Genomic DNA, 26011 nt, shown 5'->3' on the forward strand with positions numbered 1-26011 from the left:
TGGGCTACAGTTCTGGCCTACAGTCAGACACAACTGAACACACACATACACACACGCACATGTGTACGGGTTAAAGGACTTCAGCTGCAGAAGCTGATAGCCTTGTGACACCGCGTGGAGGAGGGAGCTGGAGAGACCTGACTGAGGGCATGCAGCCATCAGAGGCACGAGCAGGACTAGAACCCCAGTCTTGAGATGCCAAGACCCCATGCCCCTGTCGCTCTGTGACACAGGCTCTCTCAGGACAGGCTGAGCGTTTGCACCAGGAACCTATCACTGATGTTGTTGCCTCCCCACACACTGTCGGGCATTCTTTTATACTTTACGTGTTCTGTGTGTCTCTCCAGTAACTTGACGAAGGCCACCTCTGTCATTGCCCGTGCAACAGAAGAAGGGTCAGCATCACTGTTGTTTCAGGGGCCGGGTACTTCCTGTCCCTTTGCTCAGGGGACTGGTGTGGTGCCGGGTGCAGCCTCGAGCTGGATAAAGGTGCTGGACTGACCAAGTGTTAGTTGCTCGGTTGTGTCTGACTTTGAGATCCCATGGATTGTGGCCCGTCAGGCTCCTCTGTCCATGGGATTCTCCAGGCAAGAATACTGGAGTGGGTTGCCATTCCCTTCTCCAGAGGACCTTCCTGACCCAGGGATTGAACCTGGGTCTCCCGCATTGCAGGCAGATTCTTTACTGTCTGAGCTACTAGGAAAGCCCATGCTGGGCTGACCAAGGCTCAAGCTGATACTGAGAGCAAGGGGACAGCTGTGAAAACACACTCAGTGACTCCAACTGGAGCAGCCATGGTGATCGTCACACCATTTACTGATTCCTGGCAAAACCCAGTGAAGTTTCTCTCCAGACATGCGCCATGATCTCTCTGAAGTGTGTTCTTATATAGGAGTGTGTTGTTTCGGGAGCGTGTGCTTCCTTCAGCAAGCCTTTCTGCAGTTGTGCTAACCCTAAGCCCGGGAGAAGTCACTTGTGTCTGCTTTTGGGAACCTCATTCCTGTAATGTTTGAGGGTGGCCAGGTCCTCGGCCAGCCCTGCCGTGCCCGTGCTGCTGGGGGATGAGTCCACCCTCGTCTGGGGGAGAAGGGGCAGTTGCTTTGCTGACCAGCCATGCTCCTGCTCCGGCCAGGTCAGGACCAGGCATGCTGGCAGGCTGACTACAAAGCTTTCTTGCAAGATGACAGAACACACTCTTTTTCTAGCTGTTAAGCTGGCTGTGAAAAAGGAAGGGTCCCCAAGACTGGTCACTGGTGAGACCATAGCTGGCTCTGAGGCTGGCTCTTGCCCTAAATTGCTGGGAGCTCCATGGTGAAGACTGTCCTGTTACCTCGAATAGAGCCCAACACATAGTAGGTGCTCATGAACAGGCGTGGCATGAAAGGCCAGCAGGCTACAGAGTCCACAGTAGGAGAAGAGTATGTTCCTTAGGACATTCACCAAACAATGAAACTGAAGTCAGTTGAGACTAGTCAGGCTTCTCAGGAAAGTTGTCAAACTGTACCTTCAGAATATTATTCTTCATAAGAATGGATGCATTTTCACTACTTGGGACAAATGAATAATAATAGCTGGGTGTGTGCATGCGTGCTAAGTTGTTTCAATCATATGCAACTCTGTGACCCAAGGACTATAACCTGCTAAGCTCCTCTGTCCATGGGATTCTTCAGGTAAGACTACTGGAGTGGGTTGCCATGCCCCCGTTCAGGAGATCTTCCCAACCCAGGGATCGAACCCATGTCTCTTAAGTCCCCTGCATTGGCAGGCGGGTTCTTTACCACTAGTGCCACCTGGGAGGCCCAATAGCTGGGTGATTTTGCTTAAAAAAAGAGTTCCTTTAATACAGATGGCTAATAAACACATGAAAAGATGCTCAATACCGCTCATTATTAGAGAAATGCAAATCAAACTACAGTGAGACATCACGTCACACTGGTCAGAATGGTCATCATCAAAAAATCCACAAACAACAAGTTCTGGAGAGGAAGTGGAGAAAAGGGAACCCTCCTGCACTGATGGTGGGGATGTAAATCGATATAACCACTATGGAAGACGGCATGGAGATTCTTTAAAAAACTAGGAACAATAATAAAACGTTGCTGTTCAGTCGCCCAGCCGTGTCTGACTCTTTGCGAAACCACCATTCAACCCAGCAATCCCACTTCTAGGCATACACTGTGAGGAAGCCCAAACTGGAGAAGACCCATCATTTGCTGCAGTTCTCGTTACAGCAGCTAGGACACGGAAGCAACCTAGATGCCCATCGACAGAGGGACGGATGAAGGAACTATGGCACACGTATACAAGGCAACACCACTCAGCCATAAAAGGGACGCACCGGAGTCAATTCTAGTGAGGTAGGTAAAGCCAGAGCCTATTATACAGACTGAGCTAGGTCAGAAAGAGGAAGACAAATATCGTATATTAATGCATGTATGTGGAATCTGGAAAGATGGTACTGATGAGCCTATTTGCAGGGCAGCAGTGGAGATACAGACACAGAGAACAGGTTTATGGACAAGGGCGGGGGAGAGGAAGGGGAGGGTGAGAGGAATGGAGAGAGTACCGTGGAAGCATACACACTACCATAAACGGAAATCTGCTGTGTGACTCAGGGAACTCAGACCGGGGCACTGGAACAGCCTAGAGGGGTGGGAGGGGTGTTCAAGGGGGAGGGGACATAGGGGACACCTATGGCTAATTTATAACTGATGTGTGGAAGAAATCAAACCAATTTTGTAATGCAATCATCAATCAATTAAAAATAACTAAATGCAAAAAAACAAAACAAAGTTCCTTAAAAACAAAAACCTCTTCGAGAGTTTAAGTGTTTAAACTCTGTAAGCCTTCAAAGTCTTTCTTACAGAGGGAAAATGTCATGGTTCTTACCTAGACCTCGGGTGGCTTATATCTGACCTTAACTTTCAGGCCTCACTGCTCCCTCGTCACCCCTTTCCCTCTCCTAATGGGGCTTTCAGAGAATAGTCAAATCTGAGGGCTATCCTTGCCGCCTCTCGGACAGGAGCCACAAATTAATTTCATCTTGCAAGTCAACCGTGACTTATTAGCAAGGGCTACCTGGAGTTGAGTTTGAAGAGTCTGTGTATCGGGATTGATTAGTGATGTCTGTCCCAGATTTGGGTCTGGAAGTGGGGGCTTGTGTTTCAGGAATTTGCTGTCCTGTCCTCTTTCTCTTTCAACCCCTGGCTCAGGATGTCAAGAGGCCCACAAGGTAGCCACACCTGGATGTCTTATTTATTAATGCATCTCCAACTTGGGAGGTCTAAGACCAAGCTCTTCATTTCCTTGAAATCTATTCCCCCTTCTGACCATACTGGCCAGCCGCCCTGGGATTTCCTGGATCTGACCTTTCTTCTTCAGGCCTGAGATCATCATCTGAGTTTGGGGTCCTCACGTCTCTCATTTGGCTGTCCCTGCAATGGCTGCTTAGCGGATCTCCCTTCCCGAACTGCCATCCTCTGACTCACGGTGAATGATGCTCTGATCTCTCCTAAGTGTCCCTCAGGCCCGTATGTCCCCACTCTGGGAAGAGCACTGGCTCTAAATGCTCAACAGTGTCTAATATCCCCTCTTCAACAGTTAAAACCAATCCCTTTCTCTCACTCACTAACCCATTCATTCTTAGATTCCCTTTTCTTCTCTGTTCACATATTTGTTAAATAAACATTTCACGAATGCTGCATCCAAAATGGCAGATATGTACTGTCTCCTAAGGACACGGAAATGAACCCTTCCCCTCCACTTCAAATTCTGCAGGTGCTGATACAGTCCTGCTTTCCTATGAGAAGTAAGTCCAGTCCAAGGTTTGTGAAATTCACAATCCCTCCTAGGTTATTAATTCCCTTAACACATGTTATTCCTGCTTTGAGGAGCTTGCAGTCTGGGGTGGAGACAGATGTCTAAAAAATTCATTCTAATCCCAGGTGATAAAATACCACCTGAGATGCCTCTCCTTCCAACTTTGGTTCCTTTTCCAGGTCTGGGTCTGTCTCCTTTCTTCTGGGGTCTGCCTCAGCACCATCCTCTCCCAGCATCTTTCTCTTCTCTCGCAGTAGCCACCACGCCCTAGGAAACGGTCTGATGGCTCCTCCACTCCCTTCTTCCAGTTCTTCACCTCATTTCTGTATAAGGCAAAGTGTTCAGTGCACAGCAGGGCCACGATAAGAACTGAATTGATTCAACTCCAGTTTTTGAGTAAATCTCTCCTTGTTCCATTTCTCCTTGCTGACCCCCAATCAGGTCTCAGGTCCACCCATTTGTTTTGGTGCTGGACTTGGGGCCAGACCACCTGCTTCTGCCACTTTTTGTTGTTGTTGAGTCATGCGAAGTCATGCGAAGTCATGCCCGACTCTTTGCGACCCCACAGATGCAGCATGCCGGGCTCCTCCGTCCTTCACTATCTCCCGGAGTTTGCCATTGAGTTGGTGATGCTATCCAACCATCTTATCCTCTGCCGCCCTCTTCTCCTCTAGCCTTCAATCTTTCCCAGCATCAGGGTCTTTTCCAACAAGTCATCTCTTTGCACTGATCCATGAAGGGGTTCTGCCACTTACAGGTTGGCCATAACCCCCAGGTGCTTCAGTTTTCCTGTCTCTAAAATGGGAATTTGACAGTACCTCCCTCCTAGGCTTGCCGTGAAGATACAATGAGTCGATACTTGTTAATGCGCTTATGTCAAGGTTGTATATTGCCACTCTGGTTATTTAAGTTCTATGCAGAGCACATCATGTGAGATGCCGAGCTGGATAAAGCACAAGCTGGAATCAAGATTGCCGGGAGAAATATCCATAACCTCAGATATGCAGATGACACACCCTCATGGCAGAAAGCAAAGAGGAACTAAAGAGCCTCTTAATGAAAGTGAAAAGAGGAGAGTGAAAAAGCTGGCTTAAAACTCAACATTCTAAAAACTAAGATCATGGCATCTGGTCCCATGACTTCTTGGCAAATAGATGGGGAAACAATGGAAACAGTGAGAGACTTTATTTTCTTGTGTTCCAAAATCACTGCAGATGGTTACTGCAGCCATGAAATCAAAAGATGCTTGCTCCTTGGAAGAAAAACTATAACAAACCTAGACAGCATATTAAAAAGTAGAGACATTACTTTGCCAACAAAGGTCCATCTAGTCAAAGCTATGGTTTTTCCAGTGGTCATGTATGGATGTGAGAATTGGACCATAAAGAAGGCTGAGCGCCAAAGTATTGATAGTTTTGAACTGTGGTGTTGGAGAAGACTCTTAAGAGATCCATTGAACTGCAAGGAGATCAAACCAGTCAATCCTAAAGGAAATCAATCCTGAACATTCATTGGAAGGACTGATGTTGAAGCTGAGGCTCCAATACTTTGGCCACCTGATGCAAAGAGCCGACTCATTAGAAAGACCCTGATGCTGAGGAAGACTGAAGGCAGGAGGAGAAGGGACGACAGAGGATGAGATGGCTGGATGGAAGTGAGTTTGAGCAAGCTCTGGGAGCTGGTGATGGACAGGGAGGCCTGGCGTGCTGCAGTCCACAGGGTCACAAAGAGTCGGCCACAACTGAGTGACTGAACAGCAGCAACAACATGCTCAGAGAAGGAAGAATGGCAAGAACGGAGAAGGGACTGGCAACGCACTCCAGTATTCTTGCCTGGAGAACTCCATGGACAGAGGAGCCCAGTAGGCTACAGCCCACGGGGTCACAAAGAGTCAGACACAGCCGAGTGACCAAGACTACACTAATGTGCTTAGAACAGGGTTGGTACACAGTAAGAGTAAGGGCTATTATTACGGTCATAAAGGGCCCTTCCTGCACATTGGGATCGGTCCTCCACTTTAGTTTTCCTTTAGGCCTGAACCCAGTCAATGTTTGTTTGGAATCATCACCCTCTCCTGTCTACACTTTGCGTTCCGTCCCCCTCATCATTGAGTCCCAGGGGTTCACTTGCTTGGCTGAGAGGGTCTGGATTTAGGGGGGGCTGCAGAAAGGAGCGGGTAGGTGGACCTGCCACCTCTGTCTGGGAAGAATCATCACCCCCAGCACTCACTGGGTCACACCTGGTTGCCTAGCAACCAGCAACACACATCTCTGCCTCGGTTCACAATTATATGGAGAAACAAAATGTTCCGGATGAACCCTCAAATCACACATCATTAAGTTCTGTTCAGCCTGAGGCTCAGCAACAAAGCCATAAGGAACAGAACAAAGCAGCAAGACCTCTGGGGGATGGAGTACCCTGCTAGGAGACGGGGGCTGGGCTTCCAGCCATGCTGACCCCTGGTTGGCTGGGTGATACCGAGATCCTCACCCAGGTCCAGGTTCAAGAAGTGGCCCTGTCACCTCCTCACTGGCTGAGCCATACCCAGCCAGTGCCCTGGTATCTCCTCACCTGCTGGAGTTCAGATTTGGTCCGTGCTCTGCAGGGCGTGGTGAGAATGGACGAGATAACATACTACGTCCCTCGCCTGCTCTCAGCTCTCCAGCATCCACCCCACTAGGGAGGAGACCCCACAGTTCTCCTGGTGCCCCCCTGGTCGTCCAGCCCCTGCTGACTTCCCCTCAGGCCCCACCTCCAAGCTTTTGTCCACGCCTCCCCCTCATTCCACGGCACAGGCTCCCTCTCATTCGACAGGTCCTCTGCGCCTCCTGATCTCAGGACCTCCGATGACTGTTTCGTTCTTTCTCCCCGGCCCTTGCTTATTTCCCCCAGAGCCGTAATGACAATAGACAGTCTCAATTATTTCTCCGTGTTCTTAGCTTTTTTCTTGCCACCCACACTCAAACACAAGCCCCATAAGAGCGGCGACATTCTTTACCCCGTTCACTGCTGTCTCTATCCCCGGGGCCTAGAACTATGTCTAGCCCATGACCGGTGCTCAAGGACCATCTACTGCATGAATCGATGAACTAATGAAGGAACGGTTCCAAGGCCTGGCACTTAGTAGGTGCTTGGGACCTTCTTGCCTTTTGTTTCACATTAGGCTTTTCTACAAAAGGAGTTGGCCGACACCTTTAAACCCTGTATGCTTGGCCCTGCATTTACTGGAGGCAATTCTTTCTTAGATATTTACAGCAAAAGGTAAAGATATCCATTAACCAAGAAACACGCTAGCATGAAATCATCATTCCGTGCACTTTTCAGGGACAAAACTTCAAGACCTGTCATGAAGGACTCTGAAATTTAAATAGACAAAACAGGGAGAGGAAATAACATCTAAGATTTGCCGGCATCTAGAACACACTGGAGAGTGGGGACTTGGGCCAGGCTGGCTTGGGTTCAGATGTTACTTCTGTGACCTGTTGGTGAGTGACCTTGGCCTTGACACTGTGTCTCAGTGTCTTCCTCTGTGAAACGGGGATAATACTGAAAAGAGATACCATACATAAATCGCAAGTCCCCCCCAACCACTCTCCACTGCTCAGAATTAAACCTTGGAGCTGGGACTCACTGCAGCCCCATGGGTGGTCTCCATCAGCCTCCCACATGGCGGCTGCATTTTCTTTGCTACTGTGCTGAGGCCGGAAACATGGCTGGCTCCCCAAGATGGTAATTGTTCAGACAATTTAGGAAACCTCTGGGGGAGACAGAGAAGCTGGCAGTTCCAGATCAAATAGCCAGCTTTCCCGGGAGCCCGTTGTCAGAACATCAGAGGGACAGTTTTGCAGCCTGGCCTCATATTAACTGCGGCAGTCAGAAAATGGATTATTCCAAACCCCGGCGTTCACTCACTCGACACTTTCTCCTTGTCTGGGTAATTAGATCTCCCAGGACTTCAAGAGGATGCTGGCAGCTTCATGCCAGCTCACATGTCCTTGAGGCTGGCAAGGGGGCAGCAGGGTGTGTGTCTCTGTTAGATCGCAGCCCCTCTTGGGCCGGTCCCCTCCCCCTAGGTCCTAAGCTGAGCGGGCTGTGGGTTCTGTTTGGGGCAAGTGGACTAGGGAGCCCTCAGCATGCCCACACATATCATCATCACTCATATTTTCATTTATGTAGAATCCTTGTTAGGTGCTAACTTTTCAGAGGCACATGAGACTGCCCTTGTTCTCAGGAAGCACAAAATCCAAAAGTCTAGATAACTAATGAGAACCTGCTGCACAGCTCTGTACACAGCATTCCCTACTGCAGATAGTAGGGAGCCCTACTCAGTGCTCTGCGTTGACCCAAACAGGAAGGAAATCCCCAAATGAGAGGATATATGTATGTGTAGTGGATTTACTTTGCAGGACAGTAGAAACTAACACAACATTGTAGAGCTACCACACTGCTGTTGGTTAGCCGCTAAACTGTGTCTGACTCTTTGTAACCCCATGGACCGGAGCCCGCCAGGCTCCTCAGTCCATAGGATTTCCCAAGTAAGAATATTGGAATGGCTTGTCATTTCCTCCTACAGGGGATCTTCCCAAACCAGGGATCAAACCCTCGTCTCCTGTGTCTCTGCATTGGCAGGCGGATTCTTTACCAGTGAGCCACCTGGAAAGCCAGAGATGGACATCAGTCAGGTCAGTTCAGTCGCTCAGTCGTGTCCGACTCTGAGTTCCCATGAATCACAGCACGCCAGGCCTCCCTGTCCATCACCAACTCCCGGAGTTCACTCAAACTCACGTCCATTGAGTCAGTGATGCCTTCCAGCCATCTCATCCTCTGTCATCCCCTTCTCCTCCTGCCCCCAATCCCTCCCAGCATCAGGGTCTTTTCCAATGAGTCAACTCTTCACATGAGGTGGCCAAAGTACTGGAGTTTCAGCTTCAGCATCATTCCCTCCAAAGAAATCCCAGGGCTGATCTCCTTCAGAATGGACTGATTGGATCTCCTTGCAGTCCAAGGGACTCTCAAGAGTCTTCTCCAACACCACAGTTCAAAAGCATCAATTCTTTGGCACTCAGCTTTCTTCACAGTCCAACTCTCACATCCGTACATGACCACTGGAAAAACCATAGCCTTGACTAGACAGACCTTTGTTGGCAAAGTAATGTCTCTGCTTTTGAAGATGCTATCTAGGTTGGTCATAACTTTTCTTCCAATGAGTAGAGGACCAGAACACTCCAGAGAGCTGGAGTCCTACCAGAACTCACCCTTAGCCAATCTTGGCAAGCAATTCATAGGCGGCCACTTCAGACTCCTGAGGGGCCCATGCAGCCTCTTCTGCCTGCCGGGCTGCTTGGGGAGACTCTGCCCTGAGATACTCTCCCACTGGGATTTCTGTCCTCTTGGGAGAATCTCTACGGTGGGCTCAGCAGGGTGACAGGGAGTTGAGTTCATTTCCCTCCCTCCCTGAAGAAGGTAGGGGCCAGCTGGGGCAGGGTGTACATGGTGTAACTGTTTTAAGCCCCTATACAGGGGTTTTCATTCACTGCTCTCAGAATTAAGCCCTGGATTCTCTTTAAACGGTTTCCCTGGTGCTCAGATGGTAAAGAATCTGCTTTCAATGTAGGAGACGCAGGTTCGATCCCTGGGTTGGGAGGATCGCTTGGAGAAGGGAATGGGAGCCCACTCCGGTATTCTTGCCTGGGAAATCACATGGACGGAGGAGCCTGGCGGGCTACAATCCATGGGGTCGCAAGAGTCAGACACGAGTGACTAGCATTTTCACTTTCTCTTTAAAGACTCTGGGACTTTAAGCAATGGTGACATTTAAAAAGTAGGAATGGGAAGATATAAGATGAAAAACAAACAACATAAATTTATCGAAAGCGAAACAGAAGCAGGTGCCGGGTCCTGGCCATCTGGTGACATTCTTCTTTCCTTCTGGGAAGTTATTTTACCCCCACTGAAAGGAGTCTTGGTGGCTGTCCATCAGGACGCCCCCACTTCCTGGCCTAAGGTGGGCATGTGACCAGGCCAGGCCATTCACATGCTCTCTTCTTGGACCTGGGGTCAGCAATGCAGTGGAATCAGCTCACATCTTCTTGTGAGACCCTGTTGCTAAGTATTCAGGCATTTTTGTGAGCTGGTTGTTAGATGCAGCTATCATGAGAATTAAATGACACAGACTTACAATTTCTATAAATTATATTTAAAAAGGGAACAAGCGGCCCATGCTTGTCCCTTCCTAACTATTTCACTGCCTGTCACTATGCTCTGTTCGCTGGAGGGCACCGAGTCTACCTGCCAGAAACGCCATATAGTGGTGTGGGCTGTGCATCGTCCCCCCATCTCACATTTCATGCCGTCACGTTAGAGGCGCTGTAGGAACACTTATGCCACGGAAATCAGATACGCCACAAACGAGGACTCCCTACCCACCCAGAGAGCTGTGTGCTCAACATTCACCAGCCCGGCGCTGCCTGAAATCGGGAGAAACACAAGGACCCGAAACAGCGGAGTGGCTTTCTCCCATCCTGCGTGCCCCCAAGGGGCATCTATTCTGTCAGTCCTGCCACTCAGCCCCGCGCATCCCAATTTCCCTCTGGAAAACTGAGCTCGGTTTTCCAGCCTCTGGTCTGACCTGAGGGCACCGTGCCCATTCTGCCCTCGGATCTGCCCCACCGCTCCTGTTGCTCATCACCAACGCGCCTTAGCTGACCCGCCTTAGGACAACGTCCCCACCAACGCAGAAGGACAAGTGGAGAGAAAAACCGTCACCCTGAATCCTGCCCATAACCCCACACTGGCACTTGCCTCCCATCTGTTTCTATGGAGTTACTGCCACGTACCCTGCTGAACACTGCTTTTTCACACTGCACCGCATCCTGAGCCCCATACATGTTGCTTCATGTTCTTTGCAACAACAGTTTCCCACGATGTTCCATCAGGCATGTGGAGAAGCTGAAGGCGGCTTAATTGCTCTCCTAATGTTAGGCATTTAGGAATTACTTAACATCACACAGGGAAACAGTTAAGAAGAAAAAAAAAAAAACCTGGGACTTTGGGTCAGGAGAACAGAGTTCTCACTTGGTTTTGTGCCAGAGGCTGTGTGAGTTTGGGGCAAGCTCTTTCCCTCTCTGTGCCTCAGCATCTTAAACCTATAATATGTAAACAATGGTGATGATAGTGATGATAGTAATAAGAGTAACGGCAGTTTCCGTTCCCTGCAGGCTTCCCGTACTGAGCTGTGAGTTCTTACACCAGCTCATTTATTCCTTACCGCGGATCACGAACAAGAACTATTTCACAGATGAGTAAACAGGTTCTGAGAGGTGAAGTCATTCGCTTGGCACAACACAGCGAGGAAGTAAGTGGCACAGCTGGGATCAGACCCAGGACGCCCGCTGCTTAACGCAGAGGCTGCATCACTGCTTCCTAACGCCCACTGTGATGGGCGCTGGGAGACGCACACATCCACACGGAAGAGAGCTCGTCAGCTCTCACCACGGTCCTCATCTGTCCCCCTGCGTATCCTCACTTTACAGGAGAGAAACTGGGGCTTCAAGCACAGAAAGGATTGTCTCGAGTGAGAATGTTCCGGGTGGATTATGCCCCCGCCCTAGTCCATATGCTGAAGTCATAAGGCCTGAAAACTCAGGATGTGACTATATAGAGCCACCACCGAGGTGAGCAGTTGCTAAGTTAGGATGAGGACTTGAGCGTGGGCCCTATTCGAGGATGACCTGTGTCCTTACGTGGAGGAAATCTGCGGTCAGAGACACATACACACAGGAGGAAGATGGTGTGAAGATACGGAGAGGATGGCCACCTACAAGGTAAATATCAACTAGGCCCCACTGGTCTACTGTGTCATTTCAAGCTTGTGCTTCCTTATTAATTTTCTACCTGGATGATCTGTCCGCTGGCGGAAGTGGGCTGTTCAAGTCCCCCACTCTTATTGTGTTACCGTCAATATCCCCTTCTATGTCTGCTACCATTCGCCTTATGGATTGAGGCTCTCTTATGTTGGGTGCATAGATATTTACAACTGTCATATCTTCTTCACTGACAAAGTGAAGGAGAGAGACCTGGGACAGATCCTCCCCTCACAGGCCTCAGAAGGAACCAGCTCAGAGACTTCCAGCCTCCAGAAAGCTTTCTGTTGTTTAAGCCACTCGGTTTGTGGTCCTTGGTTATGGCAGACCCTGGAAATGGGCACATCCGTGCAGCAGGGCGGGGGTGGATGAGCGCTGAGGTTGCGTGGGGAGGTGGGGAGCCTGCACGAGGCAGGGGGCGGGGAACAGGAACGTCTGCCGCGTGCAGGGATGCCCCGGTCCTGGGCAGCTCCCTTCCCTCCTGGGCCTCAGTGCATTCTGGGATTGCTGGATGAGATGGTCCCTGAGAGCCGCTCCAGACCTGTGGTCCCCACGAGTCTGAGAGTCCCTCTGGCTCTTGTCCCAACCACCCTGACCCGGTTGAGCTGGTGTGTGTGGGGGCAGCCCCAGGGAACACACCATCCTGCTGTTTTGTCCAGCAGAGGTTTCCCAAGAGCTCAGGAAGCAGGGCCTGTTGCTCCTTCACTGTCCTCTTTGGACCCTTCCTGGCAGCTCTTATGTCTGATTCTGTCCAGTGTCAGACACCTTGATCACACCCTGTCGGCAGGTGACTCTCTCCTCCTGCTTTGCTGCTTGCCTGCTCCCTTACCAGCTGGAGCTGCACTTGATGAGCGCCCCAGGTGAGTTCATCCCTGCATGCTCATGGAGTGTGGTCTATGCCCAGCACTGCTCCGGGCACTAGAATATAGCGGTGAACAGCACAGGCCCAGACCTCTGCCCCCCTCCCCCATGCAGGTTTGGGCCTTAGCGGAGTCCCAGACGTCTCTAGTCCCAGGCTTCTCTGCAGGCATCTTTCTCATCTAGCTGCTCCACCTCCAGGCCTGCCGTCCCACCCCTCAGGGCCCCGCAGAAACCTCTCATCTCACCACAGCCTGTTCCTCTCCTCGCTGGCCCCTCTCCACCACAAGCGGCCAGCTCTGTCTTGAAAAGCGAGTCTGCACGACCCTCTCTCGCCCTTGACTGTCTAGCGCAGGCTGGGCCCTCCTCTGTCCCCACTCCCGGCCGAGTCCAGCCGTCACCTCTCTTTCGGATGCCTTTCCCTCCCTCCCCGCTGGCTTTATTTCATGGGGTATCTCCCCATCCACCCCAAACCCACGGCTGCCAGCTGTCCCAGCTGCACTGTTCCTCTGCTTGAGGACCGTCAGGGACTCCCTCCTGCCTCTTCATTTAAGCACAGGGGTTGCGGGTGAATATTTGGGGTCCTGGCACCGACTCTGGAATTGCCTGCCTGGGCTTGACTCTGATGGCTGCTTTGGGTCCCTTCATTCATTAGCTGCGTGACCATGGGCAGGTGATTTGGCGTCTCTGTGCTTCAGTGTCTTACAAAACTGGGACCACTACTAGCGCCTACTCTGCAGATTGCTGGGAGGATCAAATGAGGTGACGACGCCTGCGAAGCTCTTGGAGGAATGTCTGGAGCGGCGACACTGCTCTGCTCCTCTTAATTATTGTCGCTGCTGCTGTGGTTCCCTCCTCTAAGCCCCAACCGAAACGGAGTAATTGGCTCTTCCTTTTACATAGCCTTCTTCTCTGCCTCTGTGCCTCTGTCCACACTTTTCCCTCCACATGGAGTGCCTTCTCCACCGCACACCTTGCCTACCCCTCAACGTCTTGCTCAAATACCACCTCCTCCGTGCAGCCCTCCAAGATCCCCCCTGCTGGAAGGGTTCACTTCTGCTTCTCAGTTCTCTGGCGTCTTGTCCAAAGTTATCCTAGAGAACGAGCAGAATCTTCTCTGCTCAGAAACGGTCCCTTGGAACATTTTCTGGGACCACAGAAATTTGTAAGGGGCCTCCCTGTGGGGTGGAGGCTGATGCTGGCAAGTGGGTATGAGAGAACCATCGGTGGAGGCCCTAATTTCCACTGACTATAAATAACTACGGATCTGAAACCACAGCAGGGCCTGCACTGTGCCAGGAGGAGTAAGATAATCATTGTGGGGGTAAAGGAGAGGCTGTGTAAGTAACTCACCTGCCCCATGAGGCCTCTCCTGTGACAGGCAGGCCTAGAGGGACAGGTGGCCTTAGACCTCTTGAGTTTTGTGGGACCCAGGCCGGGTGGGCAACTGACAGTGCCCTAACGCTAAGATAGTCCAGCCTGTGGTTGCTGAGCAGCATCTCTTGTCCCTCAGCCCACTGGACAGACGAGGAAACTGAGGCTCAGGAAGGCAAAGTAACCAGAGCCTGGTGTCCAGGGCTCTGGGCTTCTGAAGCCAGAGGCAGACTGCCCAGGACCGCCCACGGACCTTTGGGAGCCAGTGTGAGCAGGACTGAGACTGCCTGCTGGAGACGCTGGGTGAGGGCTTGGTGCAGGGCCAAGGGTGCTGCCCCCCCAGGGCTGTGGTGGGCCTCAGTCACACCCTAAGGATGTGCTGTTACAGTCTGTCAAAGGAAGAGGGATCTGAGGACTGGCTCTGAGCTACTCAGCCTTTGGCCAGTGTGACGTCTGCACCACTGGGGGTAGGTGGTGGTTCCAAGGACCTGGAAGAGCCTGAGACCCCTAGACTTGCTCTCTTCGTTGGCACTGGGGCTTTGTCAATTGGTTGTCTCAGGCAACAGGGGCCAGAGTGAGGGTGGCCCCTACTCCAGGCTTTCCAGCCCCGTGAGTCTTCTTACACAGGTGGGTGGGCTACACACAGGAGCCCAGACTGTGGTCAGTGGGGCGGGTGCACGATGAACCTTCCGAGGTCCCACTGTGGGCCAGGCTCTCTCCGTGCATTTTCTCATTCAATCCAGAGACCAGTATGGATTCCGGGGGCTGGAGATTACCCACTCCACATAACAGATGTAAAAACCAAGGCACTGAGAATTTATAGAACCAGAGCTCCCACCCAGGCTTTAAGATACTACAGATTAGTATCTTTCTATGATATTAGAGGTTTTCAAAATTGTTTCTTTTCTTTTTAAAAAGTACCCCCCCCCTTTTTTTTTTTAAAGAAAACTTACTAGATGCTTCAAAATGCAAAACAGACTTTAAAAAAAGAAGAAGCTTCTCTGGAACACAGTGGGGCAGGAAGTGCCCCAGCCACTCAGCATCTACCTGTCCCCTGGGGCACCTCCATGGGACCCCAGGGAAATCAGTGTGAGAACCATCTCAGCCAAACCTCAGTCCCCCTGCCCTTAGCAAGCCTTTGGCTCCCCAGGCCCCTGGAGAGGAGGGGTTCTCAGGCCTCTCTCATGGAGCTCATGGCCCACTTCACACTCACGTGGACAGCACAGCACAGACAGACGAAACCACGACCAGCAGGCTGACGGGCTGCACACACAGCATGAGCCCACGGACTGGAGTCCTCTCCCACTGAGACACAGGCTAGGTCCCAGCCACAATGGGCCCCTCACCTCTGCCTGGGCATGTCCTGGCCCTTGGCTCAAGCAGCGCCTCTCACTGAGAACGTGCTCCCTCTCTGGTCACTGAGTGCTCCACTCCCCCCAGCCCTGCCTGGGAGGAGACCCAGTTCAAAGGACGCCTCTCCTCACTCATCGCCAGCTGGGCAGGGATCGCCCCCGCCTTTGTCCAAAGAGTTGTTGCCGTAGAGTTGTTCTTCTCAACAGCAGCCAGAAGATAAAGGGGGCTACCTGGGTACATTCGGGTGCCAGCCTCTCTGGGCACCATCTTGGCTGGGCCCCTTGCTAGCGGTGGGGCCCTGAGCCCCAATTTTCTCTGTGGAAAGCTGGGGATACAAATAGTTGCTGCTTCACACGGGTTTGAGAGGATTAACAAATATAATGTCAGGAAGCCTCAGCAGACGGGCTGGCCCTCTGTGAGCACTCAATACGCGTTAAGGAGTCTCTGGGGCCACAGCTGAACCATGTGTCACAGCTGGACCTGGGATTACAGTTGGAACTGGAACCACAGCTGTACCTGGGACCTCAGCTAAACCGAGAATCACAGCTGTACCTTGATTCACAGCTGGAACTGGAGTCACATTTAGAAATGGAATCATAGCTATACTTGGGACCACAGCTTTACCTGGAATCACAGCTATACCTGGGACTACAACTGTACCTGGAATCACAGCTGTATCACAGCTGGACCTGGAATCACAGCTGGAACTAGAATCACAGCTGTACCCATGACCACAGCTGTACGTGGAATCCCAGCTGTACCTGGAATCTCAGCTGGCAGTTCCATCACAGCTAGACTGGAAGAGTCTTCAAGGCAGGGGGATTAACAACCCAGCTCTGCACCTCCGTTTCCAGGAAATCCTTGGGCAGCTCTGGAGCAGGAGGTCAGGAAGGGGCTCCTCCATCCCAGACCCGGGACCAATAGGGAATGGAAGGCTGCCCCATCCTGGCCCCGCCCACCTGTCTTACGTTCAGCCATGTGATACAGACACTGCCCAAGCAGCAGCCAGAACCCAGAGGAGCCACGTGGCCCAAGCTGGCACCTGGTAGGTGCACAGCGCACATCTTTTCAGTGCATGACTGTGTGTTAGCTTCCACCTCTGCTCAGTACAACAGATGCGGGGTAACAACTGAACAGTCTTGAATAATACCTGTATCCATTGGTTCTGGAAGGTGGCTGTTCTTATCACACCATTTACAGACGGGAAAACTTTGGCCCTGGCTCCAGGGCCCCCCGGGGGGAGCTCTTCCCCTTCCTTTTCTTTTCTGAGCACAGAGAAGGCGCTTAGTGTTTAGGGCACATTCATTCTGTAAACCAAAGGTGCCTTCAGAGTACAAATCAGGACCACCTTCCTCTGTACGCCGTGGTTTCCTGCACGCAGGGCTGCTGGGAAGCCCAGATAAGAAGGATTGGCCCTGATAAGTCTGCGTCCAGTAAATTACAGCCACTGGCTGGCCTAGGGACACAGGCTTTTTGGATGGTGGGCCTGCCTGATGGGAGGCCCACCTGAAATGCTGCCCCTACCCCGTGTCCTCCATGCCCCTTCTCTTTGCCTGATTACGAAGCACCGGCCAGGCCAAGCGGTATTGGTCAAGGTCAAGGAACATGCAGTTCCTGGAAACCCGCCCCCTCACAGCCCCCCACCCCTCCATTCACCACCCCAGCCAGGAGCCCCCATGGGTGACAGGTCAGGCCCTTTCTCTACCTGTTCTGCACTCTCCTGGCCTCCCCTGGGCCTGAACAACTGTCTGTCCAGCATTGACTCTGCTGCCCCAGCCTGGGAAGACAGAGAGCACCACGTATCAATCAATAAACACGTGGGTTTATCTCATTGATGATTCAGAAGGATGTGCGGGCGGCATTCTGGAAGGCGTCTACAGGTGACTCATCGGACTTTCATGGAAAACCGTGCTTCGAGGGGATTTGTTTTTCCTGATGGTGCTGGGAGTGAGGGAAGGGGGTAGAAGCATTGCAAGTCAAATACAGGCTCTTTTTGGAAATCCACAGACGCACATGCTGCTTAGGCCCCTGACCTGCCCAGAAAAGCTGCCTCTCTCTTCTCCACCCATGTGAACCCGACCTCTCCCTTAAAGTCACTCAGAGCCCCAGGCTGACGCTGAGATCACACCTGCCGTGTGCCAGGCACTCGGCACTTGACACACTTTACCCCGATGCTGGGAAGGACTGGAGGCAAAAGCAGAAGGGGGCGGCCGAGGATGAGGTGGCTGGATGGCATCACTGACTCAACGGACATGAGTTTGAGTAGACTCTGGGAGATAGTGAAGGATAGGGAGGCCTGGCATGCTGCAGACCATGCGGTCGCAAAGAGTTGGACACAACTCAGCAACTGCACAACAACGCTCTGATCCTCCCAGCAACCCCGTGAAAGAGGCCCTGTTATTATCTCCTGTCACAGTGTTCCACAGCTGGACGAAAATGGAGCTGGGACCTGCCATGACACTGAGTCAGCCCCTTCACTTCTGGGACACTGGCCAGAGACCCCCGCCCCCCAGCCTGGATGCAGCCAGCTTCCCCCTGCTTCCACTGCAGTGTGTGGTTTGGCTGCGACCACTCCCCAGTTGGCGCTCCCAGTCCTGCCTTCACTCCTTAGCTGCCTCCTGGAGTCTGTCTGTTCTCCCCACCCTCCAGGGCGTGGAGCATGCCTGCTATTCCTCTGCACCTCCCCTGCACACAGTAGGAGTGCACCCTTCTGGGGTGAGCATGTGACCAGGTCTGACCAATCAGACTATTCCCACCTCCAGCCACAGGGACTGGTTCCGGAGTGGCTCCAGGTGGCCCTCGAGGGAGTCTGTTCTGATACTTCATGGAGCGGGGAGGGGGGGAGGGCCTGAGAAAGAGGTGATTTTGGCTGCTGGAGCCCTCATGGGGTGAGGGCCTGTCTGAGAAGGAAGCCAACAACACAGAGGACAGTGGAGGCGGAAAACAGCAGGAGAGGGATGAACAAGCCCCTCTCAGCATCAGAGGCCCTGGATCCACCCATGCCTGAGGCCAGGACAATCCCTGGACTTCTCAGTTGCACAAGCCAGAAAAAAATCCTTTTTTTGCATAAGCCAGTTTGAGACACAGTTCTATCAAATAGAATCCTCTGTCTGTGGGATTCTCCAGGCAAGAATAGGGGAGTGGGTTGCTGTTCCCTCCTCCAGGGGATCTTCCCAGCATAGGGATCGAACCCGGGTCTCCTGCGCATTGCAGGCGGCTTCTTTCACGGCTGAGCCACTGGGAAAGCCCCAAATAGAATCCTAATAGATAGAAATGCTCAGTAAATACTGAAAGATGATGATTTCTTTGGTAGAAAACCTTCAAAGTACTTCCAACTCACTGTCTCCAAATGGTGGGAGAGGGAAGTAGCACAGCCCCATTTTACAGGTGCGAAAACTGAGGTCTGGAGAGTCTAAAGATCTTCCCTGAAGTCACGACCTGCTGAGAGATAGCAGTGAAGCCAGAACACCTCCCAGGGTGTCATGCGGGCCCCTCCTCTGCCCCTGGAGGTATTCAGAAGTGGTTACATTTCCTCAGCCTCTTCAATACTCTGGTGAGCTCTGCTCCTCCAAGCCGTGCAGCTGACAGAGCCCGGGGCAGCTTTGCGTGAAGACCGGGGGTGGGGGTGGGGGAGTGAAGAGGTGTTAGGGGTAGAGGCAGGGAGATGTTCCCCTTTCTCTCTGGCCAGGCTGTGAATTCCCCGAGTGGATTCTGTGTCTGCCTGGGCCACTGCTGCAGCTGGGTCCGCCGCAGCTTCCCTGGGGTCCCTGGGGAGACAGAGTTTCACGGTGGCAAACAGGAGACCCCCCCCTCGCTGCCTTCATGCTCTCCCACGTGCCCAGCAGGTGGCGGCCCCATGGGCGATGTGGGCCCTGGCGGGTCCGAGGGGCATCTTGTCCATCACCGTGTTCAGTCCACGTGGGGCCCCATCCCTAACTGTCTGCCCTCCTGTCCTTCTCTCAGCCCGTCTTTCCCCAACTCGGGCAGGGCCGCAGGATTCATACAAAATTAACTGGAGATTCCATCTCACAGCACCGGGTCCGGTTCCCAGAGCACCCCGCGGCTGCCCGGTCTCCTCGGTCCCCTTTCTCCCCCGCCATGAAATATGCGGCTCGGGGAGCACCCTGCGGGGCCTCTCTGGCCGCCCTAACTGAGAGCTGGTGGCGCGGGGTCCCGAGTGAAGGAGAGGGCCGGGCGAGCTGAGTGGCTCAGGGCACTGCCGCGCGGGGCTCTGCGGACTGAAGCCGACTGTCCCCTCAGGGACGTCCTGTCCCCAGTCTGCGGCCTTCCACGCCCCACAGAGAGGGACACAGAGCGTCCACTGCCATTTCCTCCTTCCCTTCATTCTGCCAATAGTTTCGACCCTCCAAGTGCGGGAGCAGGTGCTGGGGACACAGTGGAGAATGAGAAACAGCTCCTGCACCTCAGGGCTCACATCACCCCAATACCCACTACCCATCTTTATGGATAATTTGAAGCCACCTCCTCTGGGAAGCCTCCTCTGATAGCACGTTGACTATGTTGGGCACCATCTCACGATGGGGTCAGAGCATGCTGTTTTTTAAAACAGAGACTATTTGGGGATGATAATAACAATGACAATGATCATCATTTTGTGTCTAGGGGCTGCCACAAACAGTGCTAAGCCCTTCCGATAGGTGATCTGATTTAATTCTCACACATTCTATAAGGAAGGTAGTGTTATTATGCCCATTTCACAGACATGACAACTGAGGCTCAGAGAGGATTCACTGAGCTCTCCCAGTGTCTCTCAGAGTAAGCCAGTCAGGAGTCAAACCTGGGCATCAGGGGCTCTACTGCCCTAGGCTGGATGGGTGTGGAAGGAGGGGGACAGTGGAGGGCACCAAGGGAGGGGCACCACCAGGATGGAAGAGGACCCACAGCAGGAGGGGAGAGCAGGGGTGCTCGGTGGCCCAGTAAAGTATCCAGTATTGCCAGGCTGTGGGCGCTGAGCTCGTGGTCAGGGTGGGCGGCCGGTGGTGCCCTGGGTGGGAGCTGACGTCTATGGTTTCAAATGCCCTTGATCACCCTCAGCAATCTTTTTGCCTGAAAGTAGCTGGATTTATGGGAGCACTGGGGCACTTTCCCAGATTGTGACTCAGAAGCCACTCCCTGCTGACGTCAGCAGATGAGGGCAGAGGGGTTGGGAACGGCCCACCTGGGCCTCTGTCTGGAGCCAGGACAGCCCTGGATTACAGGGATTTGGAGCCACGGGCTGGGGCGGGAGGCCAAGAGTTGCTCTGAGTCAGAAGAGGGCCAACCAGGGCAGGACAAAGCCTGCAGGGGAGAGAGAAGACGGAAAGCGCCCTGGCGGCTCCCCCTGGCAGACAGAGGGCACCTTTGCCGGACCGTTCCCAGGCTATGCGCGCATGGCTCGGGGCTGAGGGCATGGCTGGGCGTGGAGCCTCACACAGTTGTGTTCAAAGTCTGCTCTGCTGTGAGCTGTGGTGGTGACTGAGAGCCCTCTTGCTTCCCATCTGTGAAATGGGGGACATCACCTGCATGCAGGAAGGTGGGTGATAAGGATGCAGAAGGGCCTGGGAAAACGTGTGTAGCGCCAGCTGGGACGCGGGCCAGGGTCCCGGAAGAATCGGATTCCAGCCTTTCTGGAAACCACTGCTACTTCTTCCAAAGGAGTGACGGTCACGCTGGAAACAACAAGAGCTGATGCTGGCTGAGAAGGACGCACACGCTGGGCCTCACTCGTGTGCCCGACCTCACTCGGTGTTCAGAATCTGTGTAACTGATGGGGAAACGGAGGCGTTCAGTCGCTGGGGCTGAACCCTAACACACAGCGCTGTCCTTGCGCCTGGTAGATGCTGTGTCAAACTATTTCACTTTATCCTCATCACAGCCCTACGAGGTAGTCACTAGTACTTTCCCATTTTTTCAGATGAGAAAACTAAGGCACAGAGAGGCTGAGGAACTTGCCTGGAAACACACAGCTGTCAAACGGCCCAGCTGGGATTTGAATCCCAGTCGTCCAAGTCCAAGCCCAAGGGTAGCATTCCACTGGTTGGTCCTTCCTCAAACCTCCCCCAGCTCTGTCTGCAACCTGGGAGATCCCTCAGGGCAGCAATGCGGCAGGGGTTCTGGTTAATCCCACTATGGGCTTTCCCCTTCCTCAGGGACCTTTCAACCATCAGACATCTCACTTGATGCTCACGAAATATTAGGAAACCAAGGTCTGGCGAGGTCAGATGAAAGTCTCAAAGGCATACAAATGACAGGTGGCAGAGCTATAGTCGTCATCGTTTCCATTTTACAGATGAGAAAACAGTCTCCTTTTTGCTCTTGCCACAGAATGCCTCACTTCCCGCAGCGCACCAGCAGTCTGGGGAATCCCATCTAACAAATGCTGCTCTGTGCCACATCATGTGCTTTCCCTTTTCTTTCCTCCATGGCCAAGTTCAAATACCGCCTTCTCCAGGAAGTCCACCCACCTCACTTCTATGATCCCCGAGGCCCTTGACTGCACTAGGTCTGGGATTTGCTGTTGTGGCTGCTCAGTCACTTGAGAGCTGCTCTCTGTGGACTCGGGACTCAGTGGCCACATCTCAGGGTTATCAGGGACAGTTATCCACCCTTCTCTACCAGGCACCAAGTTGGGAGCTGGGTGTCCAGAGAGGAGCAGGACGGGGCTCCTGTCCTTAGGCATGCACCTGCTGCCCCCAGCCCTGGAGCGTGGCTGCGAGCCATTCAGTGTTCCAGAGCCTGTCAGCTGGGAGGGGAGGGTGGGTTTCTTAACCCGGGATCCAGGGCCCAGCTTTGAAGAGCTCTGCGAATCTGCTTGCAGTGTAGACCACACTGTTGCGCGCAGTTGGCTGTTTTTCTGGGTAGGGGAGGGGCCATAGCTTCCATCCGGTTTTCTACAGAGTCTGGGGGTCCAGAGACGCTTCAGAATTTCTGACTCAAGAGAATCTCCTGGTCCCACTCAAAAGGCAAAGACCACTGGGACAACCCTGTCTCCTAGCAGGCTAGTTGTGCCAACCTGCTGGTGGAGGACAGCACAGACCATTCTGCCATGCGTAAGTGTTCACAGGAGGCTGGGGCCAGGAGCCCCCCAGGCCGAGCCCACTCTCAAGCCCTGAGCTAGAGTCACACAGCGAAGAAAGGATGCCTCCTCTATATCCACTCTCCCAGCCAAAACCAAACCAAACATCAAAGAAGAAAAAGATGTTTCTAAACTTCTGCCTGGACTCAGCGACTGGAGCCAACTTGGGAAGGACTCATCTTAGCTTTTCCTCCTGACCTGAGAGAGGCGGGCCCCAGACCAAGAGAGACAGTGAACCCCAGCACCGCTGGGCACATGGGTGCCGGTACACCGCTGGGCACATGGGTGCCGGTACAGTGAGGGACCGCCTGGCCCCAGCTGAGTGGCAAGGCCCACGGGCAGCCTCTGCAGGGAGTGCGTTCAGGGTTAGTGCCCAGCAGTGCCCAGGGCATGGGGGCTGGAGTCGGGAGATGGTGTGGGAGTGATCTCCGGCCTCATATTTGTCGCCTGTCAGTAGGGGTGAGATTTCAGACACTGCCTGCCTCCCAGACTGTGGCCTATCCCTGGAGGAGGACTGTCATCCACTCTCTTTAGAATAATAATGCCTGCCACACATTGAGCACCTACTGTATGTATGCCCGGGCTTCCACTAGGCACTGTGAGATAAGCATTAGCCCCATTTTCCAGAGGAAGAAACTGAGGCAGCCTCTTTGTGCAGAACTGCAGCACCAGGGCAGAGTGCCTCACACCCGAGCCTGAGGGGTGTATGTAGCGAACGCTTCTCTCTCGTGGTGAGGGGAAGGTGACTGAGGGGAGGGGACCCAAACTCTGAGCTCTGGTGCCCAGGCTAGGCTGCTGTCTTTCCTCTCTGCCGTGCAGCAGACAACCTGGCCTTGGTCCCCTCCAGGGGAGCCCCCAGGAGGCTGAAACCTCCCCTCTCTGGAGACTGCAGGCCTGCTCACTGGTGGCGCTAGTGGTAAAGAACCCATTTGCCAATGCAGGAGACATACAAGATGCGGGTTCGATCCCTGGGTTGGGAAGATCCCCCGGAAAAGGAAAAGGCAACCCGCTCCAGTACTCATGCCTGGGAAATCCCATGGACAGAGGAGCCTGGCGGGCTACAGTTGGCGGAGTTGCACACGACTGAAGCAACTTAACATGCAGACGCAAGAAGGCCCACGCCATCCTCAAGGTATGACACACACGGTCACCCTTCCCACGATGGCCCAGCTTCCTGCCTATCCGTCCTCTTAGAAGCTTCACGGCTGCCCCAGACTGAGGCATCCCCAGTCAGAGTCTGGACCAGCGAGAGTCGGACATGACCAAGCCCAGTGGCGGGGGGCCGGGGAGCTGGAATCGGCTCATTGGTTCCCTGCTGAAGCCCAGATATGGAGACTCCTGGGGCCTGGCGCAGGGAGCCCAGGGTCTCATTGACCCCTGAACCCAAACCCCAGGTGGGAGCCTCCCACACCTACCTTCGACAGGGGAGGTTTTGAGGCGTCGGCAGATGGCGTCAGTGTCCCCGTAGGTCTCCTTGATCTTGACCACGGCCTCGGTGCCCCGCAGCTCCATGAGGGAGCGCAGCTCCTCCATCGTGCACCCAAACTCGCCCCCATGGCTCGACTCGTTTCTTTGGTTTTTGGAGTAAAAGTCGCTGTTGGTCATGTCACCCATGTCTGCCGCAGTCCCCGCTCGGGGCGGGCCCAAGGGTCAGCACTGCACAGGAGGCCGCCGGCCGATGGCTCCACGTGGCTGTCCCTGGCACAGCCTCACTGGATGGCTGTAGCTCCGGATGGCCAGCTCCAGGGGGCGGCCGAGGTGGGCTGGCGACAGTGGCAGTGGGCTCCGAGGCGCGTCCCCAGGCGTGGGGCGAGGTCCAGGGGCCGGAGGGGCTCAGGGCTGCAGACCCAGGAGTCTCCATTCAGTGGGGCCCATGCTGCCTCCGGGAGCCGGCATCTACATGGTCGGGGTGGGGGCTCCTGCAGGTACAAGCACAGAGAGATGACGAGGGTCAGGTGCCGGAGGCCTCAGGGGCCAGGTGCTCAGGAAGGTACTCAGGCGCCACACACATACATACACACACACACACACACACACACACCCTACCCCAAATAACACCCACTACACGTGCACACACTCGGCTGCTGATGTTCATATAACACCCCCCAGCACACTGTAACCCAAACGTACTGATGCCCACCGGGCACTCCACGCTATCCCCGCCTCAGGTACACCCTGATGCATCCTCATAACACACTCTACCCCCTCAACGGCCCACTGTGCACACACTGACCTCATGACACGAATTCCGGTATACACACAGCCTTCGACACACAGCTCAGGGTGCAACACCCAACCCGCCTACTTTAGGGCCTAACCAAAGCCACACACACTCCCCAACACAGGGCTCCCCTTCGCACACGCCCCGGTGGACACCCCTCCCCACCATGCACACTGTCACATGTAGTCACATTTACAGGCGTCATCTTAACAGCCCCACCTCCTCCCCTCAGAAACACCCGTGCTCACAACCCTGTTTACACACATGCCATGCCCACACAATCGGGGCACAACCCCCTCCCCTAAAGTTCACAGCTCCCAGGCTCCTCCCCCTAGCACAGATGCTTCCCCCCTTCCAGGTCTCCTGTGTCTGCTGATACGCTCTGTTCTCCCCATAGGCATGGGGATGGAAGAAAGCCCCCCGCCTCCACCTGCAGTGCCCAAGCACACTGATCAAGGCCCTTGTGTCCTGGTGAGAGGATCCAGCTCACGTACATTCAACAGGATGTCACCGTGGCCGTTAGCACGAGCTGGGCTCCACAGAACCCTCACCTGGGGGACCCCACAGTCCAGCACCACGGACAGCGGCCGGGGAGCGCCGAGCACCGGCGGCTTCTCCCTGCCCGCTCGGCCACCCTTGCAGGAGTGTGGCATCTGTGAGGCTGCCAGGAGAGAACCCAATCCACCCAGACACCCAACACCGGTGGCCAAGGCCCCGGCAAGCGTTGGGTGACAAAGGGCCTCTGCTGAGCTCAGCCAGGCCTGGCACGGGAACTGGCCCCGCCCAGCAGGGATGGACAGCTGGCCATCCGAGGTCCAGGACAATGAGGGTGAGGCGGGGGCAGGCAGATGGGACTGAGCCCCGACCCCGGCCCCACCCCCACCCCCAATGCGTCCCTTCCCTGCCCCTTCTCTTTCCTTCACAGTCCTTTCCTGTTGCACAGGATTTTAGAGCTGGAGGTAATTTCAGGGTTCCTCTCATTTTCCCAGGGAGGAACCTGAAGCCCAGAAAGGGAAAAGAACTTGTCCAGGGACACACGGAGCAAAGGTGGAGGGAGCCCAGAGGTGGCCTGGATCTCCCGACTCCCAGCCCGTTGCTCTTTCCCCTCCCACTAGGGGGCGCTCCCTCCTTTCTCGCTGAAGACCAAGACCGAATACGGAGAGCAACACAGGATTCTAAATCACAGCAATCCGGGTTCAGACCCGAGCTCTCTCAGGTCCTGGCTGTGGGGTCCTGGGTGAGTCCCTTCACTTTTGCGAGGCTCAGTTTCTTCGTCTATAAAAGAAGTCAGTCTGCCCTGGCCCCCTGTGACCTCTCAGTTTACTGGAAACTAATTATGAACCATGTTCAAAGCCAGTGCATGTCCACTCGGGGTACAGGGCTTCCCAGCCTGGGGCAGGGGGTGCTGGAGCCACAGGAGAAGCCTGTCATGCCTCAGAGGAGGGCCCT

General features: G+C 53.9%; 1 protein-coding gene across 14 annotated transcripts in view; it reads right to left on the bottom strand.

Moving 5' to 3' along the window:
* The window catches only part of ATP2B2 (ATPase plasma membrane Ca2+ transporting 2), a 118114-nt gene extending 94159 nt beyond the window's left edge, over nt 1-23955 (bottom strand). For 13 of the 14 annotated variants that reach the window (XM_068982256.1, XM_068982257.1, XM_068982255.1 and 10 more), the window contains exon 1: nt 23757-23955. In XM_068982256.1, coding sequence (XP_068838357.1) covers nt 23757-23955 — 199 coding nt within the window. Of the gene's footprint in view, nt 1-270; nt 301-23756 lie in introns of all 14 variants that reach the window. The other variant, XM_068982251.1, reaches the window with a different exon arrangement.
* Nucleotides 23956-26011: the final 2056 nt, after the last annotated feature.

This window comes from Capricornis sumatraensis, chromosome 10 (genome assembly GCF_032405125.1).
Source record: "Capricornis sumatraensis isolate serow.1 chromosome 10, serow.2, whole genome shotgun sequence".
Lineage (NCBI taxonomy): Eukaryota > Metazoa > Chordata > Mammalia > Artiodactyla > Bovidae > Capricornis > Capricornis sumatraensis.